Consider the following 15,398-nt stretch of genomic DNA (forward strand, 5'->3'; position numbering starts at 1 on the left):
TGAAAAAAAAATCTCACAACAATGACTTTTTTAATGTTACTTTCATCATAATATGTGTCAGGCTATAACTGATGAAATTAGAAATTATCATCACTTGAATAATTTGTCAGGCAAAGCCGTTAGTCCAGACGGTTTTCTGCTCTCCCACTCAGCCTTTTTAATAATCCTTCTCTGTCTTTACCACCACTTGGGCTTTCATGACCGTGTTTAAAGCTGGGTAAATTAAGTGACTGGACGAAGCCATACATGAAGATCACTGATGTAGGACCAGAATTAGGATGCACCAGCCCATCTCAGGAGGATCAGTTAAGCCTTGGAGTGAGGGTGCGGCCTGGGCAATATGGAGAGAGTGTCTGTCCGTCTTGCCTTCTTCCCTTCTTTCCTTCCTCTCTCCCTCCTTGTCTTCTCCCTCCTCCTTCTCCTCTTCTTCCTTCTCTTCCCTGACAGGTTTTCCTACATATCCCAGACTGGTCAGGAACTTCATACATAGCCTAGCCTTGCTTCAAGCTCTTGATCTTCATCCCCAGCCTCCTGAGCATAATCATAATAGGTGCACCTAGGCGCGCATGCGTGAACACACACACACACACACACACACACACACATACACACACACACACACATACACACACATCTTCCCATATGCATATGCGTGTGTTCCTCAAACTAGCCACCCAGCCACCCAGCCACCCAAGCAACCAAGCAACCAACAAGCCAATGTGCTGGTTGGTTGTGTTTTATTTGTTGTCGACTTGATACATGCCTAGACACACCTGGGAAGAGGAGAGCTCAACTGGGGAATAGCCTCCATCAGGTTGAGCATTTCTTGGTGATTGATTAATTTAAGAGGGCCCCGTGGCACTGTGGGCAGTGCCATCCCTGGGCAGGTGGGCCCAGACTGTACAAGAAGGGTAGCTGAACCAAACCAGGAGAAGCAAGTCGGTAAGCAGCGTTACTTTGTGGTCTCTGCTCCAGTTCCTTCCTGCAAGTTCCCGCCTGGCTTCCCTCACAGATGGGCTGTAACTGTGAAACAACACTTTTCTCCCCAAGTTGCATTTTCAGGTATTTATCACATCAACAGGAAGCCAACTAGGACATTAAGAAATGAAGTTCACCTGTATTCTTTGTCCATCAGTATTGGAGTTTAGTTTATCTGTGACTCTTTCTCACATGCTCCTGTTTTTTGATCTATTTCCATCCTCACCCCCTTTCTTTTTCATTTATCTATCTATCTATCTATCTGTCTATCTATCTATCTATCTATCTATCTATCTATCTATCTATCTATGTGCAGCCCTAGCTGTCCTGGAACTTTCCCTAGAGACCAGGCTGGCCTCAAGCTCAGAGACACGCCTGCCTCTGCTTCCCAAGTGCTGGGATCAAAGATATCAAAGATATGTACCACCATTGCCCAGATTTTACTTTTTAGTTTTGTGAGAGGATCTCTCACCGAGGCTGGCCATGAATTCAGGCAGGCCTTGACCAATGATCCTTCAGCTTTTAGCCTTATGAAAAGCTGGGGTCACAGACCTATGCTACCAGGCCCAGGTCACAGACCTATGCTACCAGGCCCTTCAGGAAAGTCTCTATCCGAAAAGGGACATTGGCCAACTAAGCTACATGGAGTACATGAAATTAATCACTGGAGTTAATTTCATTGGAACACCAATGCCATTTTACTGATTCTTATTTTCTCTTTCATTTAACAGCTGGATGCATTTGTCAGTTTTTTTGAGAAAGATGGCTGTAAGACCCTGAGGTTTTTGTACCAGGAAGGAGAAGCTCCTGGTGTTGGTAAGGATGTTTATGAGGGCCCTCAGCCTGAAATAAGCTGATTAATGTTGAAATGCAGCCTATTTTTCCTCTTCTGCGTAGAAGATTTCCACTTTCACAGAGAAAACTTGATAAGAAACCTATAAAAAAATGGTTTTGATGGGTGGCACAGTGGATTGGACTGATCTGTTAGAAGCACTGATTGCTCTTGCAAGGAGACCCGGGTTCATTTCCTCGCACCTACATGGTGGCTCACAACCATCTGTGACTTCACTTCCAGAGCCTTTGATGCCCTCCTCTTCCTTCCACTGGCATTACATGCATTCCTTCCACAGGCACACGTGCTGGCCAAACACTCACAAACGTGAAATAAAACAAATCTTTAAAAGGATTGTCTTAAGAACACTCCAGGGTCGTCAAGATGGCTCAGTCAAGTAAAGGCACCAGCCACTCAGCCTGATGGCCGAGTTCAGTCCACAGGACCCATGTGGTGGGAGGAGGGAACCACACGCGTGCCGTGATATATACACTTAGGTGTGTAAACACAGAATAAATGTAATAAAAATTCCATTTTCAGAACCACCAATTTGAGGCATTGTTGTCATGATTTAGTAAGAGATGCCAGAGACGTAACCAGCCTCTATTGGGAAATACGCTTTTCTATTAGAATTTAATTGCAGCTCCCTGGAACAGGTGGAGCGGTTTGTCCATATGTTTTCAGATGGCTAGAAGTAGTCTTGACGCCTCTCTGGAGCCCAGCGGCTGGCCCCTCGTGGCCCTGTCTCAGAGTCTTGTGGCTGCTGCAGCTGTTAGTTTCAACATCTGGCTTTCCTGTATGACCCCTGAGATAATTAACTTGCCTCTGAGTTGCCATACCTTTGTTTCAATAGCCTGGTACCTGGGCTGTCCTCTTAGTCTCAGACTGCCTTTAAAAAATACTATATGCATGTGTGTATTCAGGTATGCTCGCATGCATGCGTATATGGGGCACGGGGGCTTGAGGACAGCCTCAGGTGGCGTCCTCGGGAATGTCTCCCCCCTCCCTGCATGGCTCGGGGGGCCTGCTGTTAGGCCAGTGACCAGTCGCTTACCAGCACTCAGTTCTTGACCCTTGTTTTCAGAATGTGGCCGAACTATCACCGGCGTCCCCAAAGGGGCAAGGATGATGAGGCTGTTTATAGACAACGCAGCTCCGGAGAAACTGAAAGGACTGTGCATATTTTTTGTCCGCTGTCACAATGATGTTCCCATCACTGCTAAAAACATATATGAGGTACGTTATAAAGCACCGATAGCCTTTCGTGTTTCCTCCACCCCCTTTCTCTCCTTTTCTGTATGTGAGACTGAACTGGGTTCTAAGTGAATCCTGTATTTGTGTGGTCAAAGAAACTAAGGCATTGGCCATAATAGAGATTAAGTTGTTGTTTTCTGATAGATACTGCCTTTAAAAGTGTATGTCTTGAAAAGAAAATTTAAAAGCTTATGTTTTTGAGACAGGATCTCATATAGCCCAGGTTGGCCTTGAAGTCAGTGCACATGTGCATGCACATAAACACACACACACACACACACACACACACACACACACACACACACGCACACACACACACACACCTAATGTCCTTGAACTCCTGATCCTCCCACCTCCCCTTCTCAAGGGCTGGGATTGCGGGCGTATATCACTGATCTACTCTGCTTTCTGTCACTGTAATAAAATACTGGCCAAAAAGAAACCCAAGGAAGAAAGGGCTTATTTCCCTTCCGCTTCCAGATCACGGTACAGCATTGAGGAAAGTTAAGACGGGACCTGAAGCAGAGCCCACGAGAGAGGCAGCTTATTGGCTTGCTCCCCCTTGGCTAGCTCGGCCTGCTTTCTCATAGAAGGAAAGCAGGACCATCTGCCTACGGGTGGCACGGTGGATTGGGCCCTCCCATATCAATTAATCAGGAAAACGACTCTCAGACATGCCCACAGGCCAATCTATTGGAGAGAGCTGAGCTTCCCTCTCCCCAGGTGGCCCTGGCTTATGTCAGCTTGACAAAATCTAAGCAGCATGGCCACCAGCCCTCACGCTAGTGAAAATATGACTTTCTGTGCATGTGCACAGAAGTACCCACATGCCCGTTCTTTAGGGATACGTTCAACTCTGTTCGTGCAACCTTAAGTACTGGTGCACCTCCTCCTTGCTTAGCGTTTTAGACTTTCAGTCACTTTAGGAGGAGAAGGAACCGACTTAGAGTCTAGACGTTGCTAACCTAGTTCAGGGAAAGCTGGACCAGAGGACGGAAACAGCAATAGCATTACACAGACCAGGAATTGCTTCCAAGCCTCTCCGCGGCCTGGTGCTGTTTCCTTTGGCAGGTGGCTCTTCCTTTCTGAGACGTGGGCATGCCTGAACGGGCAACAGTAACCCCCTCTTTGTGGGATAGCAGCGAGACCTGGGAGGATAGATTCTTGCTATGCCGCCTGACTCGCCGTAGATTCCCAGAAAGCAGCCATCTGTTTCTTTTTACCGTCCTTAGTGGGTCTACATGCCTACTGGAGTGGGGCGTGGAATGAATCCTGGGTAGTTTGTGAGGAGAGACTGCCTGAAGAGAGGATGTTGAGGTGGGCAGTTGTTCTCCTTGGGTCCTGGTGGGGACTTCCCTGTGTCTGTTGAGCTGAGTGAGATCTCTGCGGCTAGCTCGTGAGGAATCTGCCTTTCCCCCTTCTGCTTGCTTTGGTTGTTCTTTCTGAACTCTCATTGCCTTACCAGGCCAGCTCTATGTGTGGACGAGTGTTCAATCTGTCATCAGTTTTCAGTAATGGTCTCTTCAATGAATCTACGACCCATTCTGCTATTTTTAACAATTTAGACTCTCCCATTCTCTTCCCCTTTTCCTTTTCTTTTTCCCTTCCCCGTCCTTTCCCTCACACCTTTCTTCTTACCCCTCCCCTCTCTTCCTCATTCCCTGCCTTTCCCCTTCCCACCTTCTCTCACCCCCTCCCTCACCCTCTCTCCCTATCCCTCCTCTTCCACCCCCACCCCCGCCATCTTTCTTTCTTTTTGTTCTGAGAACCAAATCCAGGGCTTGGCATCTTCTAGCCAAGTGCTCTCCTACTCTGGTCTTCTTTTCTTTGTTTTTGGAGAGAGGGTCTCTTGCTGTGTTAGCCAGGCTGGCCTTGAACACCTGAGCTCAAGTGAACTTGCCTCGGCCCCTTGAGTAGCTGTGACTACAATTGTCTGTGAACCATGACTTACTTACACTTGAGGTTTTTAAAAGAGTGGCGGTGATGTGTGCATGCAGTTAAGAGAGGAATGGGGCTCTTTGAACCTTGGGATGTAGGAGCATCCTCTACCTCACTCTACCTGCAGAAGCAGTTCTTAAGTCTGTTAGAGGGGGCTGGAGGGCTGACTCAGAGCGCAGTTCAGTTCTCAGCACCTACGCTGGGCGGCTCATAACCACCTGTAACTCCTGATTCTGGGGCTCTGACACCTGGTTTTCTGGCCTGTGCAGTCACCACATTCACGTGCACACGCCTGCATACATAGGCATGAACTGAAAGACACAATAAAACATTTTAAAGTTTCTTTTAGGATATCCTTTTGTTTACCTCCGCTTTGCTAACTTTAGCTCTGCAGGTCTCTCTTAACCATTTTAGGCACTGTATGTGGCCTTTCCTCTGTAGATGAGAATTTAGCTGTCTTTAAAAACAAAAACAACCCTCCCCTCCCAATAAAAAAAAAACAGGATCTCACTAGGTAGTCCCAGAATTCACCATGTAGATCAGGCTGGCCTTAAACTCAGATATCAACCTGCCTCGGCCTCCTGAATGCTGGGATCAAAGGCATGTACCATCGCGACCGGCAAATTTAAATCTTTTTAAAGAACTCTCTGGCCCCTCCCTCTGCCCCCTCCATCCATCCCTCCTTCTTACATAATTATTACTTTATACTGCTTAGATAAGTTTTGGTTAATATCATAACTACGTGAAAGCAGTCACAGTGGAGGCATATAGTGGTGCCAGTGATTTTCAGAATCATGGCAACCAGGAAGAAGAGAAAATGGGCACAGAGGAAGGGGCCATGGTCAGCTATAACCCGAAGACAAGTCCCCAGTGACCCCTTTCCTCCAAACAGGCCCCATTACCTACTTGGTACCGATTTTTTTTTTTTTTTTTTCATGTAAAGGTCTCATTACAAAGGAATTAGTCTGTGGATTAGTTCAGCGTCTTGATAGGTAATCCTCTATGGAAACACCATCGTGTTCACACCCAGAGGCATGCTTCACCAATCCTCTGGGCATCTTTCATTGACAACGAAGATTACCCATCCTGTCTCACAAACCTGTTTTCCTGAACAGGGCACCTTAGCGGTGAGGACATCTCTCTGCGAGGAGCTCAGTTGCCTCTCCCATGCCTAGGCTGGGTTGCAGGACACAGCTCCTCTGCCTGGCAGAGATTAAAATGAAGAGGAGAGCCTCTCCAGGAGCAGTGGTGGGAGGGGGCAGACTAGGGCCGGATGTGAGACTGTTGGTTTTAGAGTCCTAATAGCCATAAGCGCTTAACCTTCGCCCGGTAGCTTACGACATGTACCGACTGTTCACTGCAGATGAAAAATAGCCTATGATTTCTTTCTCAGTTTCTTGATGGACCTAACATGTAACCGTTGAATACCACCCTTTCAGGATGTGCTAGTTACCGTGTTGGACGGCTCAAAAGGACTCTTGAAAGGGATCAGGAATATGGTGCAGAACATATTTCTACCAGCTATTCTTGCGACGAGCAACTGGGGTGCTCTGATCCAGTCCAAGCAGGGTGAATTTGAGAGACATATTTTCACAGAGACCATCAACAGATATCTTTCATTTTTAGATGGTAAGTGTCAGACTTAATGTTTGGGAACGAACTCAAAATGAGGCTGTCAGCTGCAGGGTATGTTACTGAAAACAAGGTTTATAGGTGGAGTCCCTGAAAGGAGATGGTAATGAGAGTCACCGCGAGACCTGGAGATAAGATGGAGAACAGGAAAATCCCCCTCCCTACTAGGGATCTTTGCAGGTAAAAGGCGTTCTAGCAGGGGGAATTTCTTCCTGTTCTTAGTCAAAAGTTTTCCAGTTTAAAAAAAAAAAGTGCTTGGGCTGATGGTGGCTCAGCAGTTAAGAGCATTTGTGGCTTTGGTAGAAGACCCCAGCTTGGTGTCCACAGGGCACCTCACAACCTCCTGTAACTCCAGTTCCAGAGGGTCCAGTGCCCCCTTCTGACCTCCTGGGGTATTGCACACATGTGGTACACATACATATACTTGGGCACACCCATACATGAACACATACAATAAATATTTTTAAGCTATGCTTCACAATGAACTTTTTAAAATGTACTTGTATCACTCCATGTAAAAATATACAATTTGGGGGCTGGAGACATGGCTCAGTGGTTAAGAGCACAGTCTGCTCTTCCAAAGGACCGGGGTTCAATTCCTAGCACCCACATGGCAGCTCACAACTGTCTATAATGGGAATTCCAAGAGATCTGACACCTTCACACTAATGCACATAAAATTAAATAAATTTAAAAACAATATACAATTTGACCCATAAGTCGACTCACACTCTTACTTTTTCTTTTCTTTTCTTTTTCTTTTTGAGACTGAACCTCATGTAGCCCAGGCCAGTTTTGAACTTTCTCGGTAGCCCAGGATGGCCTTGAACTCTTTATCTTCATGCCCCAACCTTCACAAGCGCTTGGGTGAAACCTCCGTACGTGGTTTCAAACCCAGGGCTTTGTGCACGCTAGGCGAGCATCTTGCAACTGAGTCACATCGCCACCTGTAGAATTAGGTCTTTATAAAGCACTGGACCTTTCACTTTTCTGTAAATGTTACGGCTCAAAAGCACACCCTGACGTTTCGTGTATTAGGCACCGCCTTCTAATGTATCACTTTCTCCTTCAAGGCGCTAGGATAAGCATCGACGGGACCGTGATGCTGAAGAAGGTAGACAATATTGATTTCTCCAAACTGCACACCTTCGAGGAAGTCACAGCTGCAGCGAGCAACTCAGAGATGGTGCATCAGCTGGAGGAGGTGCTGATGATGTGGTACAAGCAGATCGAGCAGGTGAGGCCGCTCCGTTTCCCCTCGAGCTGCCGTCTTGTGCGCCCTGGCTGTGAATTTTTATTTGTCCCCGATAACTTGTGTTTTGTTAATACTCTGCGTCAATGAGAAATTGGGGGCGTGACACAGTGAAGAGACAAACCCTGCGTGAGTGGAAGTGTTTCGGCCGTGGCCTTGAACTCAGAGATCCGCCTGCCTCTGCCTCCTCAGATCAAAGGCATGCGGCCACCACCACCCAGCCAATCTACCACAGAAGTTAAAAAAAAAAGTATACGTTAAACTTGGAGCAGTGGAGGTAGCGTGTTTGTTAAAGTTCTTGCCACGAGGACTTGAGTTCAATACCCAGTACCCACATAAAAAGCCACACGTGGTGGTATGCACCTGGAACCCCAGCACTGGGAGAAGAGAGACGGGTGGATCCTGATAGTGGCCAACTGGTCTACCCTAACTGGTGAGCCTGGGACCCATTGAGAGACCCCATCTCCAAACCAAGCGTCTCCAAACCAAGTAGATGGTGCCGGAGGAATGACAAGCGAGATTGATGTCCAGCCTCCGTTCAATGTGTGTACACAAGGGCATGCGCACTCACACAATATGCGCACACTCACAATAGAGATGCAGATCTTAGTGGTCAGGGCAGAGCCCCTGCCATCTAATTGCCTTCCAAAGTCCTTACCTCCAGATACTGTCACACTGACCATTAGGTCTCAGCATACCGGCTTGGTGGGAACATCAACGTTCATCTGTTGGCCATGCCGTGGCTATCATTTCTTTTAAGCCCCACACCCATCACTTAATATTTCCTTTCACCCATTTCCTGTTGGTTCAAGTGCATTGAATTCATTCTCTTAACTCACTGTTCTGTTACTGTGAAGAGACATCATGACCAAGGCAACTCTTATGAAAGAAAAGAAAGCGTTTAATCGAAGGTGTATGTATAGTTTCAGAGGCTTAGTCCGTTAGTATTATGGCGGCAGGCAGACACGGTGCTAGAAGCAGTTGAGAGCTACGTCCTGATCTGAAAGCAGAGGTGGAGCCTGGGCCTGGTTTAGGCTTTTGAAACCTCAAAGCCCATCCACCAGTGACATACTTCCTCCAACGAGGCCACGCCTCCCTTTCCTTCTAATCCTTTTAAACGGTTCTGCTCCCTGATGACTAAGCATTTAAATATGTAAGCCTATGGGAGCCATCTTCTTCAAATCATCACAGAGGCTGAGTACAGCAAGACAGCAGGCTGTTCTGTGCCAGCACAGGCAATAGCATTGAAGCAAACAGGCTGATAGGACTAACTGAGGAAGATGGAGTAGCTCGTGTCTGGGGCATTTTCCCGGGATCAGGGTGTGCCTCTTCCCTGGATGGGTGCTCTGGAGAAGTGGCTCTAACATAAGCTCACACCTGGCTCACACCCCAGCTCTGCACCATAGCGGGGTTCCTGTCCCTGAGGCTCGGTCTCCTCCTCTTTCTTTGTGAGACCCATGAGTGTGGGGGATCCTGAGGCAGCCCCATAGACCAGTGTCTGAGCTTAGAGGTGGAGCAGGGTTTAGCTCTGTTGGGTCTTAGGGCTTAGAAGACCTAGTTGGAGAAACCAGGTCAGGAGCTGGCTGCAGGGGGCTCACAGAAGTTACAGAACTGTGGGTGCAGTTGGGAGCTTAGGCTTGGGTGTGGGTGACACCTTGGGTAGGAAGAACCTGGAAGCCATCCAGTCAAAAAACTGAGAATGACAGTCACCATGAAGAGGAAGTTCTGAGGAAAAAGAGGAAGGAGGGAACAGGATGAGCTGGATCTTGGGACTGGAGGTGAGAGGCATCTGGCTGTAGGTCAGGTGAGGCCTTTGAACCTACAGAGGTACACTGAGGAACCCATTCCTTTGCTGAGGATGTGTCTTAGGGTTTTATTGCTGGGAAGAGAGACTATGACCAGGGCAACTCATATAAAGGAAAACTTTTAATTGGGCCTGGTTTACAGCAGTTCAGAGGTGTAGTCTTTTATTGTCATGGAGGGAAGCATGACGGCATGCAGGCAGACATGACACTGGAGAAGTAGCTGAGAGTTCTACATCTTGATCTGAAGGCGCAGGAAGTGACTGCCTCGTTGGGTGTGGCTTGAGCTTCTGAGACCTCAAACCCCACCCTCTAGTGACACACTTCCTTCAACAAAGCCACACCTACTTCAGGAAGGCCACACCTCCTAATAGCACCGCTCCTATTAGCCTGGGAGGGCCAGTGTCTTTCAGAACACAGGATGCTTTTGGACAGAACATGTGTTTAGTTCCCGGCACCCGTATAGCAGATCACAACCATCTGTAACTCCAGTTACAGGGGATCTGGTGCCCTTCCCTGGCTTCCACGAGCACAACAAGCACAGGGTTCACATACGTACAAGCAAGGCAAACTCTCATATACATAAAATGAAATAAATCTCAAGAGAGGATAAATAAACCTTAGAGCTGGGCTGGTGGTGCACACCTGTGATCCCAGCATTCGGGAGGCAGAGGCAGGCAGATCTTTGTGAGTTTGATATCAGCCTGGTCTGCAAAGTGAGGTCAGGGTGGCCAAGGCTACACAGAGTAACTTTGAAAAAATAAAAAAAAAAGAAAGACATGTACTTTGTTAGACCTTTTGACATCTAAATTATATCGGATAGCCGTTATTTAAAGGAAGCAGAGAGGTTTATATTTTCCATTGCCTCAGTAAGTAATTTCTACTTCTGCTGTTACAAAGGGCAGCAATACAAACAGAACAAACGGGACAGCTGCCCTTGCTCGGGCTTCCTTTTCGAGTGCTCAGGGGTGTCTCAGTGGAATCCCTTGCAGCATCTGAGCACAGGCCTCTTGTTGGATATTAATATGCCCTCCTAATAGCGATTGTGGTAGTTTTGCTTTCAATACTGTAATAAAATACCCTGACAAGAAGCCTGGCTGGGACTATATCTCACATGGTGGAATGCCTGCCTAACACTTATAAAACCCTAAGTTTAATTCACAAGCGCGCGAGCATGCGCGCACACATACACACATACACACACACACACAAATCATGGAGGAAAGGGTTCACTTTCGCTCACGATTCCAGGCAACTGCCCACCATTGTAAGAAAGTCAGGGTGACAGGAGTCTGAAACAGTTAGTCATGCCTCGTCCGTAGTTGAGAGCAGAGGGAAACAGTGCATGCTTGCACTCAGCCCCTCTCTACCCTTACGTGGATCTCTTGCCCAGGGAATGCTGCTGCCACCCCGGGCTGGGTGTTCCCACACCAGCTAAGGCGATCAAGGCAATCACTCACACACATGCCCGTAGGCCAGCCTGGGATCTAGGACGTTCCTCGCTGAGTCTCGAGTGACGGAGACAGCTGATGAGGTGGTTAGGTTAATTTATGTATTTTACAGAAGCATACGGAAGGCCTCATTTCCTCCAGCCTAGGGTGGTCAGACTGACATTCTACCTCGTGTGCTGTCTTGATTGACCTTGCACTATAGGGAACACTACCGAGGCTGGGCATACTAACGGTTGCTCAGGCTTCTCGTTCCTGTTCGTAAGGTTTTCCACATCTTGATTCTCTGTGGTTCCCTTCATGTCAGGTTTTCATTTGGTGGGTGTCTTCAGTAATGCAGAAGTTCGAAGTTTTTGCTATTTTATCTCATTTTATTTACATGCGTGAGTGTTTTCCCTGAGTGCGGGTGTGTGCCCCACATGCATGCAGTGCCCGAGGCAGCCAGAGGAGGGCGCTACAGATGGTGGTGACGCTCTTTGATTTCAGGTCCTTATTGAGAGCGAGCAGATGAGAAAGGAGGCCGATGACTCGGGTCCACTCACTGAATTGGAGCACTGGAAACGTATGTCGGCCAAGTTCAACTATATCATCGAGCAGATTAAAGGGTCCAGCTGTAAGGCAGTCATAAATGTGCTTAATGTGGCACACTCCAAGCTGCTAAAGGTAAAAGCCCTTTCACTGCAAACCTTGATGCACTTTATAGCAGCTTACTAGAGAGTTATCCTTACCAGACTGCTTCTTAAAAAAACTTGGTTCATATTTTGAGTATATGCCACACGCACACGCACGCACACGCACACACACGCATGCACGCACGCACTATTGGACCCCCAGGAGCTGGAGTTACAGGCAGTTGTGAGCTACCCAACACGGGAGCAAAGGAGCCAAACTCAGAGCAGCAAGCACAGCTAACTGCTGAGCAATCTCTCTAATGCCCATCTCACTTACTAAGGAGGCTGGCTGGCCAGAGAGCCCTACGGATGGGCCTGGTCCTGCCTCCCCAGCTCTGGGGTGACACCTGTTCCACTGTACCCAGATTCTTTAATGTGGATTCGGGGGCTCAAACCCAGGCCTTCTTGGTTTGCAGCAAGCACTTTTCAGACTAAAATGTGTCATTCTTGCATGTTAAGAATCACGTATCTTCCTGGTCATTATGAAATACGCCCTGGGCCGTTTTAGTCAGTAGTCATCCTTGCTGTGCTCTAGAAAAGCTGATTCCTCCCGCCCAGCTTTCTCTTGGTGCCCTGGCCCGCCTTTAGAGACCACTGTTGCATCTTATTCTATGGCGTGAGATGGCTTTTCCATACACTGCCGCCCTGTGTTCAGAGGTGTCACGCTTTGAATCAGCTTTCTCACACACCCCCGTAATTCCCAGCTGATGAAACAAAGACCCATTTCTCAGTTTTGACAGTTCATCTATGGAGTGCCGTCCGGAGAAATGACCATTTTTTTCCTTTGAAGGTGTTTTGGGAATTGTAAATCGATAGAGACTTGGGCTGAGGTAAAGAGCCACGCTGGAGAGCTGGCTCGGTGGGGGGAGGGGAGAGCGCTCGCTGCTCTTGCAGAGGAGCCAGGGTGCACACGGCACCTGGCACCATCCACCACTCTAGTTCTGGGGTGTCCGACATCCTCTTCTGGCCTCCTTGGGCGCAGCCCACGTGCGGTTGCACAAGACACGCATGCGGACAAGCACACTCCGCATGCAAAATAAGAAAACAACAAATCCTAAGGTAATAATGATGATGAACTACACAGGAAGACAAATGTTCTCCCTCCTTCACACATCTTTCCCTGGGGATCATTTTTATGATCTTTGAAAATATTTGTTTTTAATTTCTACATATGAGTGTTTTGCACGCATGTATGTCTGTGCACCATGCAAGTGACGGGTGTCTGCGGAAGAGAGAAGAGGGCATTGGGTTCCTTGGAACTGTAGTCATGTGTGCTCTGGGGATTGAACCTGGGTCCTCTGCAACAGCAGCAAGTGCTCTAACCACTGACCAACCTCCCCACCCCCTTGTAGAGGTCATTCTAACCTGGTTTGAATCTCCTCCCTCACCCCACTTCCTGTTCTTGATTCTGAACGAGAACCGCAGTGCCCTGGTCTTCCAGAGTCTCCCCACGGTGGGCTGCTGCTGAGCTCGGCTTATAGCATTAGAAGGCTTCTCTAGCCCGCAGCTCCAAGCTCTCCCACATTCTTTCCACAAGCCGGGTTGCAAGGCCTGAGAATCGCGTGGTCAGCTTACTGCAGTAATGATCTCCTGTCCATGACACTAATTTTCTGTATTTTCCTCATCATTGTGAGAAAACGCTAGAATGACCAAAGGAGGAAAGGTTCATTTTGGCTCACGGTTTCAGAAGTATCAGTCCGTTGTTGCAGGGACGGCCCCGTGGAGCCCGTAGTGGCAGGAGTGTGTGGCGGAGGCTTCTAACAAGGTGCAGGCCAGGAGACAGAGACAATAAGCTGGGGACTGTGGAGGCTTCCTCTAGCAGTGAGGCCACACTCCCTAAGGCCTCATTACAGCCTTGAAAATAATGCTGCAAGCTCACAACCAAGCCTGAAAAACACGAGCCTTTTGGGGCCACATTTCAGATTCAAAGTCCAACAACATATATGTACATATATATACCTACACACACACACACACACACACACATATATATACCAGTCACACACTTAAATATTTTTTCAGTGTCTGTTTGCTCAGGGTAAAACGGCTGGAGTTTCATGACTAAATTGAACACACCAAGATGTTTGGATTGATAATTGGACTCTTGTACAATTTTTGACCCCTTAGAATTGGCGTGATTTGGATGCAAGAATCACCGACACGGCAAATGAATCAAAAGACAACGTGCGCTATCTGTACACCCTGGAGAAAGTGTGTCAGCCCCTCTATAACTATGACCTGGTGAGCGTGTTCCCGAAGGCGCAGGCTCTAGGACCTGGAGGGAAGGCTCGGAATTTAAAAATGTCAAAAGTGGGGGTTCTAAAATTCGCTTGTGTAATGAAAGCATTTGGTCATGGCGTTTCATCACAGCTGTAAGAAGCAAACCGGAATGAGGTGTGCGGTAGAATTTACTTCCTGTATCTCAATTTTAGGTTTCCATGGCACATGGAATACAAAACTTGATTAATGCCATCAGGATGATTCACAGTGTGTCGAGGTATTATAATACATCAGAGAGGATGACATCATTATTCATCAAGGTGAGTTTTATTATTATTACTATTATTATTCTGTGTGTGTGTGTGTGTGTGTGTTTGTGTGTGGGGGGGTGCAGCAGCTTGTGGAGGTCAGGGAACAACTTCTTAGGGTCTGTTCTCTCCTTCCAACCTTTACTTGTGTTCCTTGGATTGAACTCAGTTCATTAGGCTTGCGACCCAAGTGCCTTGATTTGCTGAGCCATCTTGCCAGCCCACCATGGTGAGGTCTTTCTTTTCTTTTCTCCTTCTTTCTTTCTTTTTTCTCCTTCCTTCCCTCCTTCCTTCCTTTATTCCCTCCTTCCTTCCTTCCGTTCTTCCTTTTTCCTTTTCTTTTTTCTCTTTCTTCTTTCTTTTTCTTTCTCTCTTGTTTTCTTTCTGTCTCGCTTCCTCTTTCTTTTTTCCTTCTTTCCTTCTTTCTTTTTCTTCCTTCCTTCCTTGCTTTCTTGCTTCCTTCCTTTCTCTTTCTTTCTTTCTTTCTTTCTTTCTTTCTTTCTTTCTTTCTTTCTTTCTTTCTCTCTCTCTCTCTCTCTCTTCCCCCAAGATAGGGTTTCTCTGTGTAGCCCTGGCTGTTCTGGAACTCACTGTGTATACCAGGCAAGCCTCAAACTCAGAAATTTCCCTCCTCTGGAGCTAAAGGCGTGCATCACCACTGCTGGGCTGTTTTCTAAGGGAAGTCACACACATGGTCCTATGAAAATGGTTCATAATTCTTTCCCTTCAGGCTCGTGGAAGGGAGTTGGGAACTTTGGATACTCTCGGAGATTGTCAGAATTCCCTGTGGTGGGAGTGTCAGCTGGAGTCAGTTGTTCTTACTAGTAGTAATGAGTACCTTGAGGTCATCCCCAGGCTTTTTGCTTAAAGATGGCCTCTTTCTTCATCCAGTCATTCCAAGTACGTTTGAGTCTACCAAGTAGATAAGGCTTTAGTTAGTATTAAATGATCGTGTTGCACCATGTGGCTAATTATTTTAAAGAATTTTTAAAAATTATTCAAGAAATGTTTGAATAGAATCGAGTTAGGTGTGTAATGGCATATGTCAGTTTTATAGAAGGAA

At 47.3% G+C, this 15,398-nt stretch overlaps 1 protein-coding gene across 2 annotated transcripts in view; it reads left to right on the top strand.

The window, feature by feature from the left end:
* Positions 1-2,920: 2,920 nt before the first annotated feature.
* Positions 2,921-15,398, top strand: part of Dnah8 (dynein axonemal heavy chain 8) — a 205,054-nt gene continuing 192,576 nt past the window's right edge. For both annotated transcript variants that reach the window (XM_021652387.2, XM_060369207.1), the window contains exons 1-6: positions 2,921-3,046; positions 6,442-6,631; positions 7,708-7,871; positions 11,623-11,799; positions 13,935-14,048; positions 14,240-14,347. In XM_021652387.2, the coding sequence (XP_021508062.2) occupies positions 2,936-3,046; positions 6,442-6,631; positions 7,708-7,871; positions 11,623-11,799; positions 13,935-14,048; positions 14,240-14,347 (864 nt within the window). In that variant the 5' untranslated portion in view covers positions 2,921-2,935. The remainder of the gene's footprint in view (positions 3,047-6,441; positions 6,632-7,707; positions 7,872-11,622; positions 11,800-13,934; positions 14,049-14,239; positions 14,348-15,398) is intronic.

The sequence above is a fragment of the Meriones unguiculatus genome, chromosome 16 (assembly GCF_030254825.1).
Source record: "Meriones unguiculatus strain TT.TT164.6M chromosome 16, Bangor_MerUng_6.1, whole genome shotgun sequence".
NCBI lineage: Eukaryota > Metazoa > Chordata > Mammalia > Rodentia > Muridae > Meriones > Meriones unguiculatus.